Below are 22,932 nucleotides of genomic sequence, written 5' to 3' on the forward strand. Positions count from 1 at the left end.
TTTATTTATTATATTTCATTATTTTATTATTGACTGTAATCAAACCCTATGCTGTCAACCTTAGTACTGAGCTTCGATACGGTTTAACTAGCTGTAAGAGAATGAATATTTAATATGTTCCAAAGCCAGACATAATTCATTGTTTGAATGATTAGACACATTTTGGGATCATTTACCTTCCCACCCTCTTGACTGTTAGAAGACAAATAGGGACTATTTTCCTGCTAACAGGCTATTTTAAAATTAAAAACAACCTGTGTATGAAGATCGAGTTCAGCTCCCATGTTGTTTGAATTATATTATCAAATTACATGCTACTTTTTCACAAAGCTGCTCCTGATTCAGTTGTCTTTGATTCGGAAGACAGATAGTAACACTGCCTTTATGAAGATGAAGTCCAAAGGTAACTTTGGAATGTTACCTGTTAAGACATTGAAAGTTGTTATTTATTTTGTTAGTGACTGATTTTCTAGCTCTTGAATGTATCCGCAGATGCTGCAAAAGTTGATCAAAGATCAATTAAAGACTCAATGATGGTATTAAACATTCCATGACAGGGGCCAACATCACATGTTCATGACAGGGATAAGAAAATGAGCAAAGAGTAGAAACCAGACACTGACACTGCTCTTGTCAACTGATGCGGAGGGATTTGTCGCCATGTATTTCTGAAGGGCAGATGAGATTCGCAGAGAAAGTAGTAATGAATTATAGAAGTCTACTACTCACCCCTGCTGCCCAAGACTAAAGCCGACTAAGGTTGCTGCGGTAGGGGCCGTAGGAGGGCTCCGTGTTTCCTTAGGGTATGAAAATACATGTGCTCATCTGCTGTTGTTTTTACCAGGAGTTTCCCCTCTTACGCTTAGGGGACACAGCGTGGAAAAGAAACACGTTAAGCTTTTGGAAAAGTTAACAACGGCTTAAAAACAGCAGTTTCCAAAGACGCATCCCCTTCCCGGCGCAGAGCATAACAAGCCCGTGTTGCCCCGACTTCTTCTACTCATCACTGAGGAGCGTGAATTGTTAAGAGCAGTACATTTGAGTTGTGCACGTTAAGGAAAGACAAGTTGATAATAACAATACTCGGGAAACTTGATTTTCTCTCACCTGTCCCTCTGGCCTCCAGGAGCTAGTGAAAACAAACCTAAGATAACATTAGGTGATTTCCCGCAAGAGTGATGTCAGACCTTTGACAGAGTATTGCTGAATCTTCAGGGAACACCTGCGGAGAGTTGCTGAAGTGAGTGAATTCAAAGTAGGTTCATACTCAGAACTTCTTTATTAACCCTTCTTATAGTTTGTATGCGCTTTTGTGCTCACCGAGAAGTAGGAAATACTTCCTTCCATCGTCAGCAACCAAAAGAATTTCAGTATTGAAGAGGGTGATCACATTTAAGCAAAATTTTTACAAAGGGTGTTAAACATGCTGACCCTTTAAAAGATCTGCTTTTTAAATAAGCGTAAAAGCTGTGGACTACAAAAAAGACATTAAAAAATGATGTGGTCATAATAAAAAAGAACACTTTTATACATAGGATTTTATTTTGCACTGCTGTAACAATTTCATTATAGACCAAGGGAGAGAGAGAAAAAAAAAAAAAAGGATAAAAACCACCACACTGAGTAAATTACTAAAGCTTTTCTACTTTCAACAGGATTTTCCATCTGGTAGATTTATTGTCGTATCCCCTTCAAAACAGACAAGATGCTTACCATATTTTAAAGATTATAGGTTGCCACTGAAAGAAAAATTTTACACAGTCACTGTACATCAAGGTTGAAAAACTGTCCTGCATGAAAAATATACTTAGAAATCATGGGAATAAAAGCAAAAGAAAACATTATTGTGTTGAAGGAAAGATTAAAGTCCTCACAATGCGCCATCTAAATGTGGACATTCATTCTTCTTGGAGTCGCTCAGGTGTAGGGAGTTCGTGCTTCTGCCCAGTTCACTCATTATACTGTGTTTTTACCCGACAGTATTCATTAAGGCAAACAAATCCTTTTCTGAAGAGATCTTAAAGAAACTGTGGACATACAGCAAACTTTTGGCATTAAAACAGGTTAACGCACACATAGCCTTTAGTAAATGTACATTAAGCATATTTTCTTGGACTAGTGACAAGAAAGGATGAACATGCTTGTTAACAATGTCAAAAAGTTTAAAATTCAGTGTCCGAGCAATTCCTAACAATGCTTCTGTAGCTTTAAGCTCTAAACAGTATAGAATTTATGCAAATGCATTAAAGAATTCAAGCTTGGCAAATTACACCCAAGCAGGTTAAACTGTATGTACAGAAAGTAAATGATAAATACAGAATTAAAGGAGTCCTGGTTTTCCTTATAGCCTTGAAAACTGACAAACTTCTTGAGGACAGTTCTGTAATATTAAACATTAGGTCACCACGGGTGTTGGGAAACCTAACCACACAAACTGATTTAAAATGCTCAAGATGACTCTGTAGTGTTTAATACAGTTCAGTTCATAGGTAAGGGCACAAGACAACATTTAACAAAAATAATCACATCAATTGACCTAGAAATCAAATGCAAATAGATATGAATACAATCTCCAAAATCTGTCTTTTTAAGTGAACATTAACCATTTATTCAAAGTTATACAAGAATTTGAAGGATTAAAGTCTCCTGTGACATAAAGCCATTTCAAACAGTTTCATGTCGCAGCTGAGCAGGAGGACAGAGTGAAAGAGGAAGTGAGTAGCCGCATTGGGGCAGCGAGACAGTAAACAGGGACTCAACAGCAGCCGCCCCCGGCCTGCTGTCCTCCCTGATTGCCCGCGTGTGTGGCATTGGTAGCAGCGTGCTGAGGGCCAATTTTAATGCCGTTTGCCTGAAATAAAAGGGGAAAGGGATTAAAAAAAAAAAAAAAGTTAACGGGATCCAACCAGATAATACGGTTTAACTAAATTTAAAGAACCCCGTGGAATTCCCAAGGACATGATTTTACCCAACAACTCAGAAAAACAATACAGATGAAGCAGATTTTCGCAACACTGGAAGGAGTGTCTCCCAGGGGCTGGGATGTTCCTTCCTTTTAAAAATAATCCTGTGGAAATGTTTCTGAAAAGAATTCCTCATCACACCAGGTACTTAGGAGTAAAGGGGAACCAGGCAGCACTGCCCTTCAGGGCATTCTCACGATGGAGAAACCGTCTGAGAGCAGGTCTGCCGGTAACCTTTGAGAGAGAAACGCAGGCAGAGTCTGCGCGGCTCCACGATACAACGTAAGGCCTTTTCTCTGGACGGCATTTCTGTTCCGTGTTGAGTCAGCTGTACGGGCTAAGGGCATATGAGTGTTCTGTGTCATCAATAATTTCTATGATCCCCAAAGACATGGCAGCTTGCCAAGAAGCCACACACAGAGTAGTTCTTTCATTCATCAAACTCACACTTCTGTCTTAACCCACACTCCCTCAAGTGGGTTTTACCTAAAAATACAACACTTTGAGCAAAGTAATACGGTAGCTTCAGAAATTAAGCTCTTAAGGAAACTTGACGTCACAGTAAATCTCAGATTTATAGTGCTTGGCAGTTGTTCTGCAACGGTAGTGGCCTTGGGGTTTCTGGCACTAGCTCAGTATTGACAGCAGCTGATGTGGTTTCTTTTCGCTCTTTTGACTCCTCTTTAATAAAAAGCATGCCCTATGGCTCATTGGTTTTGCCCCCTCTGGGCTGGTAGCAGCTTCTTGAGGAATCAAGGAGTCAGACTTGGCACCGGGCCAAATAAATCGCACGGCCTGTTGGCTCCTGACAGCACATTACAATCAAAGCTGCGGCAGGCACAGCAAAGCAGTCAGCTACTATATGAAACCAGGCAGAAACAGTGAGCGTGCCCTTTGAAACAGAGGCCCAGTGGCTATTCAGTTTCTACGGCATTAGTCTCCGCACGGTGTCGTCTTTAAATTAACTCAAAATCTACTGCCGCGTAAGCTCAGAAGATAGGATTGAGAAAACATACTCCTCCGAATTAAAAGAAATGAGACAATCGAGTACTTCCTGGAAACCTCAGGCAAACGGTCGTCTGTTTTAGCAAAGAATATGGAGGCAAATAATGAAGAGCCTCGTTCATGTACAGGCCAAGAGCCACACGTGCAGTAAAGGATTTCTAACACAAAGCTTTCCTAATTGCAACTGTAGGAGGAGTAAAGGCTTTTCTCTTGGAAGCACGAAGTCTTACCATGGGAATGGCAAAAATATTTATGTAAGACTAAATAATACACTACATATTCACATAAACATTCTGAAATAAGTAAGAATAAATGCATAGTGGGGATTTAGGTCAGAACGATGCCCTTCGGTAAACACTCTGGATTGTATGCTTCGAGGCTTTGTATTTTATCCTAATCATATTCATCAAAACTGGCTCAAAATAATTCTACAAAAAGGACAAAAACAAAACCAAAAACAACGCTAATTGCCAATTACATATATTAGTCTCATGAAAACAAACGATACTATACAGGGAGTAATTTCCAAACTAGATATGTCCCTCTTTCATACTAGACAACAGAGAGAGCATCTTGCATTAGTAGCATAGTATGGGCATTTACACACTAGAAAATGATTCCCCAAAGCAGATGACACCAGATGGACGTGTGGATGAAAGTGGAATTTCTCCTCTCTTTGGAGGATTTATCTTATTTTGCATTGCTTGCAATAAATGGATAGGGTTACTTATTTTAATCCATCTTCAGAAAGTGATGCTCTATTAGAACATAAACATTTACCCATTAGAAACATATAACAAATTTTTGGTTAGATGATCATAAACTTAGTGTGTTAACTGACGTCATAAATTCATTTTAGGAATTAAAAAGAATAGAAAATCATGAATCTATGTAGTAACTAAAATTCAATTCTAAATTAATATTAGCCAATAACACACACACACACACACACACACACACACACACACACACACACACATACCTCATTATTAATGTCAAAGACTCCTTCTTGGATTTTTTCATAAATTTCTTTCGCTGTATTAATAAATGCCTGAAATATAAAGTAGAGAAACTGATTCCAATTATATAAAACCACAACAGTAAAACATTATATAAAAACTCTGTAGAATATCATGACGTTCCATACAAGAAAATCAACCAATGTAATACACCATATTAACCAATAGAATAAAAGAGAAAACCCATATGATCACTTCAAAAGAGGCAGAAGCCGCATTTAACAAAATCTAACAACCTTTCATGATAAAAACACTCAACAGAATAGGACCACAAGGGGATTTCCTCAACCTGATAAATAGCATCTATGAAAAATTCACAGCTAACATCACAGCAAGTGGTGAAGACTGAACATTTTCCTAAAGATCAAGATCAACCACAAGGCAAGGATGTATATGAATGTTCATTATTTGTAACAACAGCCGAAAAGTGGAAACAACACAGATGTTAGTCCACTGATGAATGAAAACCAAAATGTGGTATAACCTTATAATACAGTATTACTCGGCCTTCAAAAAAAAAAATGAAGTACTGATTCATACTACAATGTAGATGAACCTTGAAGACATCATGCTAAGTAAAAGCAGCTACATACAAAAGACCACGCATGGTAGGATTCCATTTACTGAAATGTCCAGAAGAAGTCAACCCATGGAGAGAAAAAGTAGATTCTTGGGATTAGGAGAAATGGAGAGTGACTGCTAATGCATACGGGGTTTCTTTTGGGGTGATAAAAATGTTCTGGAATCAGACAGTAGTGATGGTTATGCCACTCTGTGAATACACTAAAACCCACTGAATCGTACCCTGAAAAAGGGCATATTTTATGGTGTATGAACTATATCCCAAAAGAAAAATTCATCCCTGGGGGACGGGCAGGGGATGTGCTGCAGAAATACCATAACATGAGAAGAGCACACATGAGGAAAAGACGTCAGCGAGGATGAACTCCAAAGGCTTCCATGTTGAAACGAGCTTACTTTCAGAGGCCACTGTTCCACACAGGATCGTTTTTGTCAGGACAATGTATTACTTAACACACAGTTTAAGAGGGAAAGAATCGGGGCGCCTGGGTGGCGCAGTCGGTTAAGCGTCCGACTTCAGCCAGGTCACGATCTCGCGGTCCGTGAGTTCAAGCCCCGCGTCGGGCTCTGGGCTGATGGCTCGGAGCCTGGAGCCTGTTTCCGATTCTGTGTCTCCCTCTCTCTCTGCCCCTCCCCCGTTCATGCTCTGTCTCTCTCTGTCCCAAAAATAAAATAAAAACGTTGAAAAAAAAAATTAAAAAAAAAAAAAGAGGGAAAGAATCAACGGAAACTTACGATAAAGAGATAAAAAAGCTGTTCAACTTTTATGCCACACTGAATAAAGTTTCACCCTTTTTCCACATAGCAACTACTAAGTTGACAAAAAAAATCAGTGTTAAAATACTAAACCAAATTAAGCCTCTAAATACCAAAATTAACCCATAAGCATTCTATATTTATATAAAATATTAAGCAGTCAGTAGAGCATGTGACTGACCCTTGATCTGGGGCTTGTGAGTTCTAGCCCCATGCTGGGGGTAGAGATTACTTAAAAAATAACTAACTATGGGGCACCTGGGTGGCTCAGTCGGTTGAGCGTCCGACTTCGGCTCAGGTCATGATCTCACGGCTCGTGAGTTCGAGCCCCACGTCGGGCTCTGTGCTGACAGCTCAGAGCCTGGAGCCTGCTTCGGGTTCTGTGTCTCCCTCACTCTCTCTCTGCCCCTCCCCTGCTCACCCTCTGTCTTTTTCTCTCTCAAAAATAAATAAACATTAAAAAAAATAACTAAAATAAAAAATAAATATTAAGGCATTTTACATAAATATTGCCAATGCTACAGAAGGGGTTTATAAACTCACGTTCTAACCAATCCGACCTGAGAGGTCACAGATCATAGTATTAATATTATAAACCAGGTCCTCTTCAGTGGGCAGTCTATGAAAATCCACAAAACCAGGCTATTCTCCACTAGCACTGATACAGATTTAATTCCAAATTTAAAAAGTAAACAGGTTCATGGAGAGGAACCAATCATACCTTTCGTCTTTTCTACACTGGAAACATCTGACTGCTGAACTTGCCACCGGAGCTTTTGTTTCCTAATTAACAGGACTGATATGTTTTCACCTTTAAAGGCCTTACAGCTCCCCAGAGTAATCAATCTACTGCGGCTCAATTACTGCACCAAGAACACACCAGTCAGCGAAGGAGACGTGAGCGACTGCGGCAGGAGCGCAGAGATATGAATATGCATAAACTCTAAGTGGCTGATCGAATCATCAGAGAGGGTCATGAGAATTTGCAGCAAAATAATGAGAAGAATTAATCACTGCAGATTCACAAGGCACTCAGGAAGCGAGTGCGCTTTTCGTGTGTGTGCTGAGTTACAGCGACGTGAAGGAGACACTGGCTTCCGGCCAACTATGAATTGATTCACGTTCTTCAAAACTGAAGTTAACCCTTATAAATAAAGGAAAACTTAACTTTATTTCCAATAACATGTCAATTATGGCGATGACCTTAGAAACCAGGCTAACTAAATATTGAAGTCAACAGATTCATAAATTCACAGGGCTGGAAATCCTTGAAGGGACACCCGCATGTGTACATCTCCCTAGAACATCAGACAGAACTGCAGGATCCCATAAACGAGTTCATACAAACAGGCATTTGTACCATGAAAGTCATTACCTGTGCCAATTTATGTAATAAATGGACTTTTTTCCTAATCTGTTGATGAATTATTTTAAAAACTGGCTCCAGAGAGATATGCTATATGAAATTTCCCAAGTCACTTCTAATTTTATTACATGAATAGTACTTAATACTTGATTAAGTAGCTTTAAGAACAATTGTACCCAATGAACTTAAGATGTATTTTGGATCTGAAAAAACGTAGTTAATTTCATCAGAATTGAAATATAACAAATGGTTATATTTTCTTTCATGATTCCCACCATCTCAATGAAATCGTCTTCAGACAATGCTACATTTACTTGCCATCCAACTCATGATTATATATTGCAAACACTGAAATATCTTCCACCCCCTCCAGGCATATATTGTAAGAAGAACACTATATATATATATATATATATATATATATATATATATATATATGTATGTTAGAACACTAACATATATGGTGTTATAAATATATATAAGAACACACACACATATACATGGGTTGTTTTATCTACACGGCAGCAAAATTAGTAATACTTAATATGTATTATTAAATGATTAATTAATGATTAATTTTAAGGAGTCCTCAGTTTAAAACCCAATATAGTAAATATAGACATCAGTGCACGTGTTTTAAAAGTCTGCGGCTATAGACAAATTGTTGAATCCCCAAATATAATGAAATTACCCAAACACTGTTAAGGCTCATTCGCCATGAAATGCAACTTCTAAGATACGAGCCTTGGGTGTTACAGACAATAGCTGTCCCTTAAAGCTGCAAGCACGTTAAGAAGTCGGAAAGACAAGACATACCTCTTACAATAATTGGCTAGTATTTTAATTGCTCATTTTGTTCTAGTCACTAAAAAGCAGTCCCCATATGTATTTTTCAAGGTAGAGATGTAACAATGTGAAATGCCTCTAGAACACAGACAAAAATGAGGCAATGAGCAATGATTTAACTAGATACTACTACAAACCTTTACATTAAAACTCATCGTGCTTTCACAGGACAGTCTTAAACTTGAAATTCCTTCCAATTTTAACCAGTTTCACTTTTTCGATTTCCCAAGCTATACAAACAAATTCTGAGGTGGGGGCAGGGGGAAGAAAAGGGGAGCCTGTGTGAGGGCGTGTCTGGGAGTGGGAGGCGGGGATGAGCATGTGCAGTATCAGAGGCAGAGGCAATGGGGGAGCCTGCATAGGGCGGCAGCTGTGGGGGCAGCAGACTTGTGGAATCTCACAGCTCCTGATGGTGGATGGAGTACGGCGCTGTTGATGATGGCTCGTCTTTAAGGAGAGGCTGTAACCTAGGGAATTAATCTGCAATACCTATTTATTATCAGAAAAATGAAGCAAGCTGATGGCACACCTACAGAAAAGTTTTAACATTAGTGCAATATTTTCAAAACAAGATCGCCGCGGGCTTTGTGACCCATCAGTCGGAACGGTAAGCAGGAACATCAGAACGATAGTCAAACCTGAGTATTAATAAAGAGGTTGCGGAAGAAGAAGAAAACATTTGCTGAGAAACCCAGGTCAAAGGATTTTGTTATTAGCACTGTGAAACAAACACTATCTAGGCAGGTCCACAATTATGAAGTAGAAACAGATTTCCAGGTAGCCAAGCGCATTTGGTGGGCCTCTTGCTTTCCTGCCAGGGACTCACGCCAGTATCAGAGGCCCGACTCTCTCTTCATTTCACCATTAGCTCTCCCTCTCTGCCCTACTTTGATTAATTGCCACGGTCAGTCCTTCACCTTCGTTAGCCATTAATTGCCTTCCACCTCTGACACTAATCTTTCAACCGTTGGCAGTAGTTATCTAATGGTCCTAATACCCAAATTTAAGTAAATTTTCAGTGACTTCCATAGCAAACATTAAAACAAACACAACCATAAAGAAGTACAAATGCATTAAATTCAAATAAATATTCAACACACAAGCTGATGCATAGCCTATCATTTGTCATTTCACCCTTGGGTGAAAGGGCACCTATTAAATTGTTACCTTAGACCCAGCACTTCCCTAGGTACTATGGAAGATACAGGGAAGAGGTGGATACAATTCCTACTGCTGCCAAACTAAAACAATTTAGTTGGGAGAATCTGAGCACAGGGGCTTAAATCTCTATTGAAGATGCAGGAAAAATACACCTTCCGCGCTGACAGAGGGAGAACGTGTGCAGGGCGGGACTAAGGCAGGCCCAGATGCAGGCCAAGGACAACGTGCTAAGAGAGCCTTTCTTCACAGCCGACGAGACAGCATAGAGGCAAAGGGGAAAATAGAGTAATATGTCATTTTTCTTATGGTTTAACAGTTTTTAAAGCAAAATAGTGAAAATAAATTGTCTGCAACAGAGTAGATTTTAAATTATTTCCTTATGTAACATGCTGCCATCTGGTGGCAAGAAAAAAATGTCTAACATCTGCGAGGTAAGAATTCCAAATAAATCAAAGTATCTTAGTTTCATTTAAACATCTTGAACAGGTGCACTCGGCTGGCTCAGTCGGTGGAGCACGCGACTCTTGATCTCGGGGTTGTGAGTTCAAGCCCTATGTTGGATGTAGAGATTACTTAAGAATAAAATCTTTAAGAAAAAATAAACATCTTGAATAGACGCTAGACAGTAAAGTATCCTGTGAAATCAGTGAGTCTAGTTTCTTTTTGAGAACTGGGAAACACGAAGTAACTAAAATGCTGTTTAATTTTCTTCTCATTTCCTAATCAATGCCATGAACATTACAGGTGTCCATCTGACCCCTGAATCTAATGACAACCGGTATTTACTAAGTACTCACTATGGGCCAGTCAACCTGCTAAGTCATTTGCACAAGTTTGCATTATTTTTGAAAGAAATTTACAGTATGTATAAAAATAAGGAAATGCATTTATTTTCTTTCATTTGTTTCTAAGAAACTCTGTGGGATGAAGCAGTTATACCAGGAAGGCTAGCGGAATGGCCACAAGTGGGGCTCTAGAACCAGACCGTCCAGGTTCAAGCTCCAGTGCCACCTCTTACTGGAGGTGTTGCTCTGGACCCACTGCTTCACCTCTTGTTAACTTGAAGATAATAATGGTGCCTATGTCATAGAGTCTTTGGGAGGATGAACGCAGACCACTGAGAACAGTGCTTGGCGCATAGTTAAGAACTCACTTCTTGCTAGCTTTCGCCATCAGGAAGGTGTGCGGGCAATGGCGTGTGGGGACAACAGAAGAGGGTACACGTGCTGTATGTGAATGTGCCTTGACACATTGCAGACTAAAGGAAAGAAACAGTGATTGATACTTTTCGGTGAATTAAAATAAAAAGCAAACATTTAAAAAGTAAAGCGAGAGGGGCGCCTGAGTGGCTCAGTCGGTTAAGCGTCCCAACACTTGATTTTGACTCAGGTCATGATCTCATGGTTTTGTGGGTTTGAGCCTTGCATCAGGCTCTGTACTGACAGTGCAGAGCCTGCTTGGGATTCTCTCTCCCTTTCTCTCTGCCCCTCCTCCACTTGCTCTTGCTGTCTCTCAAAATAAACTTAAAAAATAAAGTGAGCAACATAAAATGTGTATAGTGAGTACTGAAGAATCAAATATATGGAGAGCAGACTTAAATATGCAAAGACAGGGAAGTCTTGTGAAAAGAACATTAGACTAGAATTCAAGATTAGGCAGTTTAAACACAAAACTCCTTCAAATTCTGTGGCTTTAAAATGTTCTGATTCTAGAGGTGCCTGGGTGGCTCAGTTGGTTAAGCATCCGACTCTAGATTTCGGCTCAGATCATGATCTCACCGTGAGACTGAGCCTCGTGTCAGGTACTGTGCTGACAGCATGGAGTCTGCTTGGGATTCTCTCTCTCTGCCCCTCCCCCTGCTCTTTCTCTTGCTCAAAATAAATAAATGAACTTAAAAAAAATGTTCTGATTCTATTTTAGTTTCACTGAAAGAGAACTCATACATACATTATCCAATACAATGGCTTTCAAATTATATTTCATGCAGGGGCCACCTCTTGGGGTGAAGAAGGAAGTAGGGAGAGCCCTATGAACCTCCTCTTTCCTCATTTTTCATGGCATATCCTTCTCTGTCTTTATTTTTTTAAGTTTATTTTGAGAGAGAGGGTATATGTGTGTGGGCAGGGGAGGGGTAGCAGGAGAGAATCCTAAGCAGGCTCTGCACAGCCGCACAGAGCCTGATGTGGGGCTCAAACTCACTAACTGTGAGATCATGACCTGTGCCAAAATCAAGAGTCAGTCGCTTAACCGACCGAGCCACCAGGCGCCCCTCTGCTTTTTTTCTTTCACGGTTTTCTGTGTTTCATTAGAAGCAAGAGGGCCACTGCTAAACCCACTGATCTACAGAAGCTCTCACTGTATAGAGGGAGGACTCTCTAAGAGTGGGCTGCAGAAGGAGAAATGACTCGCCCAAGACCACGCACAACTGCAGCAGTAGCAAGATTAGCAGGATTAACGTCCTGTCCATATTTATCTTCCTTTTATCAGGATCACTTCTTAGCTTTAACACAACTCAAGGGAATTTTCATTTATATTATGTTTCATTTTATTTTATTATTTTACTATGAAGAAAGGCTGGCTGACAACAAGGAGACCAGTACAGTCTAAACCAATAACCCGGGTAAGAAATGAAGGCCTGCCAAATTAACAGTGGTGACAAGAATGGAAAGTAAAGATCAAACTTAGTATCTACTTTGGAGAAATTAACAGGACTTGGTAAAGAATAGGGCAAGAATGGTAAGGTGTTTAAGGATGATTCCACTTTTACCTGAAGTGACTGACATGGAAGGGTACGCTGTGAACTGAGGTAAATAAAAAAGGAAAAAAAAAAATCACATTTCAAGGAGAGAATGAAGAGTTTGTTTTAGACACATGGAATTCTAATGCTTATGTCACATGCAAGTGGGAAATTCTTGGTAGTTGATCTACATAACTGTGTGCCTATGTATGAATATGCACAATGAATGTGTGAGTGTGTAAGTGTGTGATATGCACTTATCAGCATGACTTTCTCCAGTAATGTTTAGCTACCTTGGCTTAGGAGAAAAAATGGTTATAACTTTCAAAATCAGCTTGGCTTAGATGATCCTTCAAGTTCCCTAAGGGTGATGGCCAAACAAGGGGGCGAGGAACTGATGCTAGTCAGCAAAATCTTCTAACCAGGCGAGGAGAGTAACAAACATTTATTAAATTAAACACTCCTCAAAGGATGCTGGAAGCCTCGTAAGGTCAAGTCAGATTTCCAGTGGAAAGCTGTGTGGTAGCCTTGGCACTGAGAACAGGGTTAAGGGGAAAACAAAGCCTTCAGTTCACACCACATTCCAGCTCTACAGCAACGCCTGTTCCACCACTTAGAAGGCAGCCCAAGGCGAGTAAGATGTCCTCTCGATGCAAATTGAGTCTGTTGGTTTTCAAGTACTGGGGCAGGACACAAATACTAGCGAAGGGCCTTGAAACTGTTCATCTTTCTAGTTACACAAGTCACGTGTTTTCCCTAGACATAGAAATCCACCTATCCTATCTGTGTGGATGGCTTGGCAAGTTGCTGTAATCTGTCTGAGCGTCGTTAGCTGACTGTGCTTTCAGCTATTATCTTGGCTCTATCTTTTAGGACGTTAGCAGCTAAGCCAGGAATTTCCAGTCTTGATTTTCCAATGTTCCATTTTTTTTAAGATTTGATTTTTTACAGTTTATTTACTTAACTCATCTCTACCCCAACATGGGGCTCGAACTCATGACCCCTAGATGAAGAGTCATATGCTCTTCTGAGAAGCCAGGCACCCCTAAAGATTTTATTTTATTATTTTTTTAAATGTTTATTTGTTTTTGAGACAATGTGAGAGACAGAGTGCAAGCAGCGGAGGGGCAGACAGAGAAGCTGAAGTGGGCTCCAGGCCCCGAGCTGTCAGCGCAGAGCCTGATGCAGGGCTCGAACTCACGAACCATGAGATCATGACCTGAGCCGAAGTCGGACACTTAATCGACTGAGCCACCTAGGCGCCCCTAAAGATTTTATTTTTAAGTCATCTCTACATCCAAAGTGGGCTCGAACTTACAACCCCAAGATGAAGAGTCACAGGCTCTACTGACTGGGCCAGCTAGGCACCCTAATAGTTTAAGATATTTTAAATTATTAGACTTTTGCCTCAAAAATTTTTGATGTTTATGTACTTTTCTGATTTCCCATAAACTTTCAATTCTAAGTAAAATTGATGAGTATAGGGAAAAATAATCCATCAAATGGCTAAGAGAGTGAGAATATCTGATAAAGAGACACTGTTTAGAAAATGGAAAGTCTAACCACTATTCACACCACAATCACCAGTAGGTCTCACAGGAAATATAATACTGTGAGTTTGGGTAATGTACAACTCTGAGAAAATGAAATTTTACTTTATTGCAAAAATACACAGAGAAAATCAGGGAAGGAATTACAGGAAAAAATATATATTTATATACATATTTATATAGAATTTCATATATATTTATGTATGAAATTTACAAAACTATTAATTTATACAGTTATATATAACTATATATATATATACACATCCACAATTATATATATAATTACATATATATAATTATAATACATCACTTCTGGGGTATTGTGAAATCATCAGAAAGTTAGCATGAGCCTTTTCGGAAGGGGTATTTTTCCTAACCTGCCATAACCTTTGCTACATTTATCCCTGGGTCTAAAAAAAATCTTTTCGAACTACAAAGACCCTAGGCAGCTACTGAAGGAAGCTCCTGATCACAGGAGGAGCCAATCTGATCATTTGGGTTTTCAAAAATCACACAGCTTTTAGAATGCTTAGGGCAAAGTAAATTTAGGACAGAATTCCACCTACATGTTAACCAGTGGGACCAAAGCGTAACCTGATTAAAGACTGAAGTAAGAGAGACAAGGCTGAAGTAATGAAATAAATAGTGAATCATGCAAACATCTGTTGTCTCCCGTGCAGGGGAGACCCTGTGCAAGGCGCTGGGGATGCAGAGATGAAGACAGCCTGGGTTTTCAAGGAACGTGGCCAAGTGTCATGATAGAGACCTAAAGATAAATTCATGCTCAGGAGGAGACTGGAATGAGCACAGAGAAGAGAGTATACAAGTTTTAAGTGTGTGTGCACGTACGTGGTGGCTGGTGGGGGGGTGGGGGCAGGGAGGGTGTGTCATGGCATTCCAAGAGGAGGTATGAGGCTTCATTATATCCCTGAAAGAAACGGTAGGAAGAAAGGGCATTCCAAGGGCAGAGAGCACTTTCTGCGGTGGTGGGTTTAAAGAGCGCCACCCAGCTGATAAGCTCGTAGTTTAATATAGAAAGCACATCACATGGTGTTGGCAAATAAAGGGACTTGTCTTCCAAGCTAAGGAGTTCGATTCCGAAGAGGTGGAAAACCCACCACACGCTTTTAATAAAATTGGGGAGCGGCACTCAATTTTCATGTTTTGAAAGATCTCAGAGGTACCAGTGTAGAGGACTGAAGAATGTACAACCTGGAGAGAGATTTAACAGTAGAAATAACAAGACACAAGCAGAAAGCAATATACATTAACTGAATACGTGACTACGAAGGGGTAGGAAAAAGGACATAGGCTACTGAAGATTCAAATATCCCTAAGGGACTGTTTAAGGTAAGAACAGAAAAGCATTTGTTAGGATAGGCAATTAGGAGGTCCAGGGTGACCTTGGCCAAGGTAGATGAGTCGACCTGTGAACTGAGGTGTCAAAAAGAATGAGGAAACAGAGATGGAACTTACTAGAGGATGGAGGAGACCATCCAAGAACTGGGAATGATAGGTTTTGCTTTTCAAATGGTTGAAATCTGATTATGCAATTAGGTGCTGAGAACCAAGAATCACTAGAGAAAAAGGATGAAAACATTTGAAGGAATGTCTCTGAGGAAGAGGAAAGGACATTAGTGGGCCAGGTTCTTCTGTTAGGTAACAGAGCTGAATGAACTTCATGGTCTCTACACTCCCCAAAGCCCGCCCAGGAGCAGCAGCACGATGACGCTGGACCACCACTTCCAAATGCAGGCTCTCAGGCCACACCCGGACCTACCAAATCGGAATCTGCATTTCAACAGGATTCCTAGGTGATCTGAGAAGCACAGCTCTAAACACAACTGACTTGGCAAAAAAAAAAAAACAAAAAAAATCCTTTCCTTTCAATTTATTTATTAAAACTTTTTTGGTAAATGTTTAGTTTTGAGAGAGAGAGAGAGAGAGAGAGAGAGAAGCGAGTGGGGGAGGGGCAGAGAGAGAGGGAGACAGGATCTGAAGCAGGCTCTGTGCTGACAGCAGACAGCCTGTTGCAGGGCTCGAACTCATGAACCGTGAGATCATGACCGGAACTGAAACCAAGAGTTGGATGCTTAACCACCCAGGGGCCCCTAGAATAGCCGTCTCATTCTTTTAACTCCTCATATGATCCACTTTCCCAGAAATGGGCCCTCCAAGGTTAGGCAGTAAGCTGAGAAGAAATTCCTGTCTGAGCCCAGAGCATGAGGTTCAACCCACTGTGTTAAACTGCCTCTCTCCTGGAGGATGGCATGATTAGGCGAATCCAAGTCCTTAGAAAGTAAAAAACAGAAGACACTGTACTCAGAGCAAACGTCCCTGAAATTAATTTCCTATGTGCTCCAATGCCGAGTCTGAGCCACTAAGAATCTATGGACCCCGTAAAAGTAGCATATTTAGCTCTTATGTTTCATCCTGATTCTTCTTTCGCTCTAATTCTAACTGGCTAATTCTTGCTCACATCTTGGAGGCAGTATACTGCGATTTTATGAGCTGTGTCCTTTCCCACTGAGGTGTTGGCTTTCCTGCCACAGGCACAGGCACTGGCACTGAGCACGTAACACAAGGCAGATGCCGGAGAAAGGCTTAGCTCTCCTCCTTCCCTCTTCTCAGGGCAGACACAACACCTGTTAGTCTTTTCTGACCTCGGAGAAACTAAGTACTTGTTTTCCAACATTAATTGCTGAATGAAATAAAAAGCATGCCATTCATACTTGATATCAGATATTATCAAGGAATTACTGCTATGTTTGTTGGGTATAATAATGGTATCGCGTTGTAGGTTTTTAAATTACTGCCAATGAAATATTTATAGGTAAAATATTTCTGGAATTTCTTAAAAAACAGAGGACATAATAAAACAAGATCATCAAAATGTCAAAATGGTGACAACTTCTAAAGCCTGATGACAGATATATGGGTTTACTTTTTTAAATGGTGACAACTGTTTAAATTGATTTAAAGTAGCAGTGCCATGAATCTTATTGTGAGCTGACCAAAACGCTTTAATACAGCTGATGTAGAAAAATAAACTCATGCATAAACATATACCATCATAAAAATGCTCTTTAATGATATACCTAATTGGGTTTTAAAGTGTGACACGCACAAAGGTCATGAATGAACTGAGTTTGCTTTAAATATTAATATAATTCCTTCTTTGATTACTTCTGAGCAATCTTACTAAGAAAGTCTATGTATGCATAATAATCCCAACAGTAACTTTATTATTTGTTAGGCATAAGCTAAAACACATAATGTTTAACATGGAAGAACCTGGTTGTTTGTATAAAAATCTGCTCTGTGCAGAAATGTGACAGAGACTCATCAAAGAGCCATATTTAACAAAAAATTAATAACTTAGTAATTTGAAAAAGAAATGTGTTCTTTGTAAATTCAAAAAATATCACTTAAGCTTTTATAACTGTGCTCCATATCCTCAAATTAGTATTTTTAAAAAATTTTTTTAACGTTTATTTATTTTTGAGACAGAGAGGGACAGAGCATGAACGGGGGAGGGTCAGAGAGGAAGACACAGAGTCTGAAACAGGCTCCAGGCTCTGAGCTGTCAGCACAGAGCCCAACGCGGGGCTCGAATTCACGGACCGTGAGATCATGACCTAAGCCAGAGTCGGACGCTCAACCGACTGAGCCACCCAGGCACCCCTCAAATTAGTATTTTTTAATAGAACTGTGAGGCTTCTTAATCTTTAATTTTTTTTGTTTTAATTGCCACTATGATCTTTAAGAATAGGTTAAAGTTGTTTGTATGTGGTTATTGTGTATGTGTATTTGTATGTATATTTTGATCAAACTTTTTGAGATAATTAGAGATTCACATGCAGATTTAAGAGATAATACAAAGAGATCTTGTGTAACCTTTCCCTGGTTTCCCCCAACGGCAGTATCTTGGAAATGTATAGTACGTACGTTGTCATAATCGAAATGTTGCAAAGGGATACAGAACATTTCTGTTATAAGGATCCCTCATGTTGTCTTTTTACAATACACACTTCTCTTCCACCCTCCTTAAACTTGGCAGTGACTAATCTGCTCCCATTTCTCCAATTTTGTCATTTCAAAATCAAAATCATATAAATAGAACCATACAGTATGCAACCTTTGGGACTGACTTTATTCACTAAGCACAGTTTTCTGGAGACTCATCCGAGTGGTTGCATGTATCAATTGTTCCTCGCTTTTTACTTGTTGAGTAGTATTCCATGGCATGGATGGATGTACTGTTATCACTTTGTCTAACCATTGGTCTGTTGAAAGACATCTAGGTTGTTTCCAGTGTTTGGCTATTGTGAATAAAGATGCTATGAACATCTATGTACCAGTTTTTGGGTTAAACAGAAATCTTCATTTCTCTGGGATAAATGCTCAGAGATACAACTGGTAGGTAATTGAATTAGACGTCTAGGTTTATTTTAAATTTTTAAGTAATCTCTACACCCAATGTGGGCTTGAACCCACAACTCTGAGATCAAGAATCGCATGCTCCACTGACTGAGACAGCCAGGCACCCCTAGTTTTTTTTTTTAGACATTTATTTATTTTTTATTAAGTAAACTCCACCCCCAACAATGGGGCTCAAACTCAGGACTCCTGAGATCGAGTTGCTTGCTCTGCTGCCTGCCAGCCAGGCATCCCTAAATTGTTTGCAGAGTGGCCATATCATTTTACATTCCCACCAGCAATGTAGGAGTGATCTAGTTTCTCCATATCCTTGTCAGCATTTGATATTGTCGCTTTTTTATTTTAGCTATTCTAATGGGTGTGTAGTGTGCTATCATGGATGTTTTAAGTTGCATTTTCCTAACAGCTAGTGATGTTGAATACCTTTTTAAGTGCTTATTTTCCATTTACATGTCCTTTGTGATGAATCTCTGGTCCCAACTTTTGCCCCTTTTCTAACTGGACTGACTTTTTTTCTTTTTTTTAACTATTGAGTTTTGAGTTTTTTTATTCTAGATACTAGTCTTTTGTTGGATATTTGGTTTATAAGTATTTTCTCCCCATCTGTAGATGCCTTTTTGTTCTCTTACCACGATCATTCACAGAGCAAAAATTTTAAAGAACTTACCAATTGTTCCTTTTATGGATTATGCTTTTAGTTACAAGCATGCCTACCACTAGATGAAGATTTTCTCCTTGTTCCCCATAAAAGTATCTGAATGTTTTACATTTAAAAGTATGATCTCTTTTGAGTTAGTTTTTGTGTAAGATGCATTTTTTTTTCTGTCTATGGATGTCCAATTGTTCCTAGAACACCATTTCTTGAAATGGCTATCTTCCTCTGTGAGTTGTTTCTGCACCTTTGTTAAAGGTGTTGGGCATATCTGTGTGGGGTCTATTTATGGATCCTCTATTCTGTCCCACTGCCGTATGTATCTGTTCCTTTACTGGTATCACATAGTGTACATTAGGGCTTGAAATCAAAGAGTGATTCCCTTATTATTTTTTCAAAATTGTTTTAGCTACTCTAGGTCCTTTGCCCTTCTACCTATATTTTAAAATAATGTTGTTAAATATCTACAGAAAAATCTTACTGGAATTTTGATACGAACTGGGTTAAACCTCTATGTCAATTTGTGAAGGAGTGACATCTTTATTAGGTAGGATACTCCAAACAATGAACATAGTATGTCTCTCCATTTATTCAGATCTTCTTTAATTTCTTTCATCCGCATTTTGCAGTTTCGAGCACACATGTCCTGTCCTGCACGTGTTATTTTTAGATTTATACTAGGTATTTCATTTTCTTTTTGTGGGATTATAGATGGTATTGTATTTTAAATTTTGGTGTTCATTGCTATACACAGAAATACAATATATCTTTTAAAGTAAACTCTATGCGCAACATGGGGCTCAAACTTATGACCCTCAGGTCAAGAGTCACATGTTCTACTGACTGAGCCAGCCAGGTGCCCCAGAAATACAGTATGTTTTTATATATTTGTCTCGTGTCTTGTAATTTTGCTGAACTCACTTACTAACTAGCTTTTGTGTGTGTATGTAAATTCCTTGGAGTTTCCTAGAGACAATCCTGTCAGCCACAAATAAAAAGTTTTACTTCTTCCTCTCTGCCTTTATTTCCCTTTCCTGCTTTATTGCACTAGCTACGATTTCCACCAATATCTTGAATAATGATGAGCACAGACATCCTTGCCTTGTTCCTGATCTACAGAGTAAAACATTCAGCCTAATGTTAGCTGTGGGTTTTTGTAGATGCTTTTTAGTAAGCTGAGAAGTCTTCAATTCCTATTTGAGAAAGTATAGTATGTTGTAGTTCATTTTCATTCAAAGTTCAATGTATTTTTAAATTTCCTTTAAGGCATCCCCTTGGCCCAGATTATTCAGAAGTGTGTGTTGTTCAGTTTCCAAATTTCTGGAGATTTTCTTTCCAGTTATCACTTACTGATAACCAGAGCTAACAGAATTGAAAGGAGAAATAGGCAAATCCATAATCATAATTGGAGGCTGTTATCGATTTCTAGTTTAATTCCACTGTCTAGTTTATTTCCAGTTGCTTATTGGTTTTTGCTTCACATTATCTTGCAGCTGTATTCTTTGGTACATACACATTTAGGATCGCTAGGTCTTCCTGGCAGACTCTTCTTTTATTATTATATAACGTCCTACTCTGTCTCTGGCAATTTTCTTTGTTAAGTCTAAAGAGAGCCACACGTGCCTTCCTCTGATTAATGCTTGTATGATCTATCTTTTCCAATCATTTTATTTTCAACTTGCCTGAATCATTATATTTGAAGTGAGTTTCTTGTAGACATCCAGATCGTTGTTCTTTAATCCTCTTTGCCAATGTCTTTTGATTTGTGTATTTAGATCATGTACATTTCATATAATTATTGCTATGTGAGGGCTTGAGTCTGTCATTTTGATTTTTTTGTTGCTGTTTTTGGTTTTCTTTTTTCTGCCTGAGGGTTAATTGAACCTTTTTAAAAATTCCATACTGATTTATCTATTTTTTAGTGTATCTCTTTGGAAATTTTTTAGTAGTTACTCCAGGAATTGCACTTATATGTATAAACTTTATATAGACTTTACATATCTACACATATATACCTACACTTTATATATCTACACATATAACTAACTTATCACAGTCTACTAGTGTCATTTGAGTGTCACAGGAACCTTACCTCCCCTGATGTCCCCTTTCTCTGCCATGGTTTATGATATTTCCTATATATATATATACCATTATCCATACTTTTGGTTACTGGTATTCCTTCAAAGATTCCTTCTTTTATCATTTCATTTGTTAGATAACTTCCATTAGCCACTGTTTTTGTAGCAGATCTTGTATTAGTAAATTCTTAGTTTTCTTTCATCTGATGTTTTCATTTTTCTTCATTCTTCAAAGGTATTGTTGCTAGTTCTAGAATCCTGAACCCTGTTCTCTTTCAGCTCTTGAAATTGCTGTGTATTTCTGACTTCCATGGTTTCTAATGAGAAATCTGCCGGCATTGAATTGGTAAGGTGTTTCTCACTGCTCTCATAATTTTTGTCTTTAGCTTTCAGAGATTTGACTATGGAAGAAGTTTGGCTTGGTGTGAATTTGTTTGGGTTTATCCTGTTTGGAGTTGGCTCGGCCTCTTGAATCTGTAGGTTTGTATCTTCTGCCACATTTGAAAAGTTTTCAGTTGTTATTTCTTTGAGTACTTTTTCAGGACCATCTTTCTTCTCTCCTTCTAGGAATCTGGTAACACAATGTTAGAATTTGGGTTATGGCTCCACAGGTCCCTGAATCACTGCTCATTTTTGTTTTCCAGTCCATTTTCTCTCTGTAGTTTAGACTGAGTGGTTTCTATTAGTCTATCATCTAATTCACTATTTCTTTCCTTTGTCCCCTTCATTCTGCTGTTGATCTCATCCACTGAACCTTTGTCAATTATTATACTTTTCAGTTCTAAAATTTCTATCTGGTCCTTCTTTTTACCTATACTTCTTTGTTTTAATGTTTATTATTATTATTATTATTATATTATTATTATTATTTGACAGGGAGAGAGAGAGAGAGAGAGAGAAGGAAAGGGAGGCACAGAGAGAGAGGGAGACAGAGAACTCCAAGTAGGCTTCGTGCTGTCAGTGCAGAGCCCTATGCAGAGCTCAAGCTCACAACTGTGAGATCAAGACCTGAGCCGAAATCAAGAGTCAGACGCTTAACTGACTGAGCCCCCCAGGTACCCCTTACTTCTATTTCTATTGCCAAGACTATTTTTCACTTGTTTCAGGCATGCTCCTGTTTGTTAAGGCATTTTTATGATGGCTGCCTAAAAAATCTCTGTCAGATGGTTCCCACGTCTCTGTCATCTTACTATTAGTATCTATTGATTTTTTTTTTCCCTCATTCAGTTTGAGATCTTCCTGGTTCTGGATATGAAGAGTTATTTTCTAATGAAAGATGGACATTTGGGGTTCTACATTATGAGACTCTGGATCTTATTTAAACCTATACTTTTGGGGTGCGTGGGTGGCTCAGTTGGTTGCACGTCTGACTTCGGCTCAGGTCACGATCTTGCAGTTAGTGAGTCTGAGCCCTGTGTCGGGCTCTGTGCTGACAGCTCAGAGCCTGGAACCTGCTCTGGATTCTGTATCTCCCTTTCTCTCTCTACCCGCTCATGCTCTGTCACTCTCTGTCTCAAAAATAAACATTAAAAAAAATTTTTTTTTAAACCTATACTTTTGCTGGCTTCCTCTGACCCCAATGCCACAGGACAATGGTGAGTGTGGGAGAACCTTATTACAGCAAGCTGATGGTAGAAGCAGCACCATCATTTTCTGTCATGTCTGGCTGTAGTAGAATGGTTATTTTCTTGCTAACAGGCTTTCCTGGACCTTTGACTAGAAGGTAGGCTTCTCTTTTTCCCCCTGCACCTGCTGGTCTTTCTGGATTGCCAGT

General features: G+C 39.2%; 1 protein-coding gene across 1 annotated transcript in view; it reads right to left on the reverse strand.

Annotated features, from left to right (window-relative positions):
• Positions 1 to 1,523: 1,523 nt before the first annotated feature.
• Positions 1,524 to 22,932, reverse strand: part of RAB2A (RAB2A, member RAS oncogene family) — an 86,298-nt gene continuing 64,889 nt past the window's right edge. Inside the window, exons 7-8 of the mRNA XM_030304362.1 lie at positions 4,951 to 5,019; positions 1,524 to 2,851 (exon numbers count right to left, since the gene is read on the reverse strand). Of these exons, the coding sequence (XP_030160222.1) occupies positions 2,756 to 2,851; positions 4,951 to 5,019 (165 nt within the window). The 3' untranslated portion in view covers positions 1,524 to 2,755. The remainder of the gene's footprint in view (positions 2,852 to 4,950; positions 5,020 to 22,932) is intronic.

This window comes from Lynx canadensis, chromosome F2 (assembly GCF_007474595.2).
Source record: "Lynx canadensis isolate LIC74 chromosome F2, mLynCan4.pri.v2, whole genome shotgun sequence".
NCBI lineage: Eukaryota > Metazoa > Chordata > Mammalia > Carnivora > Felidae > Lynx > Lynx canadensis.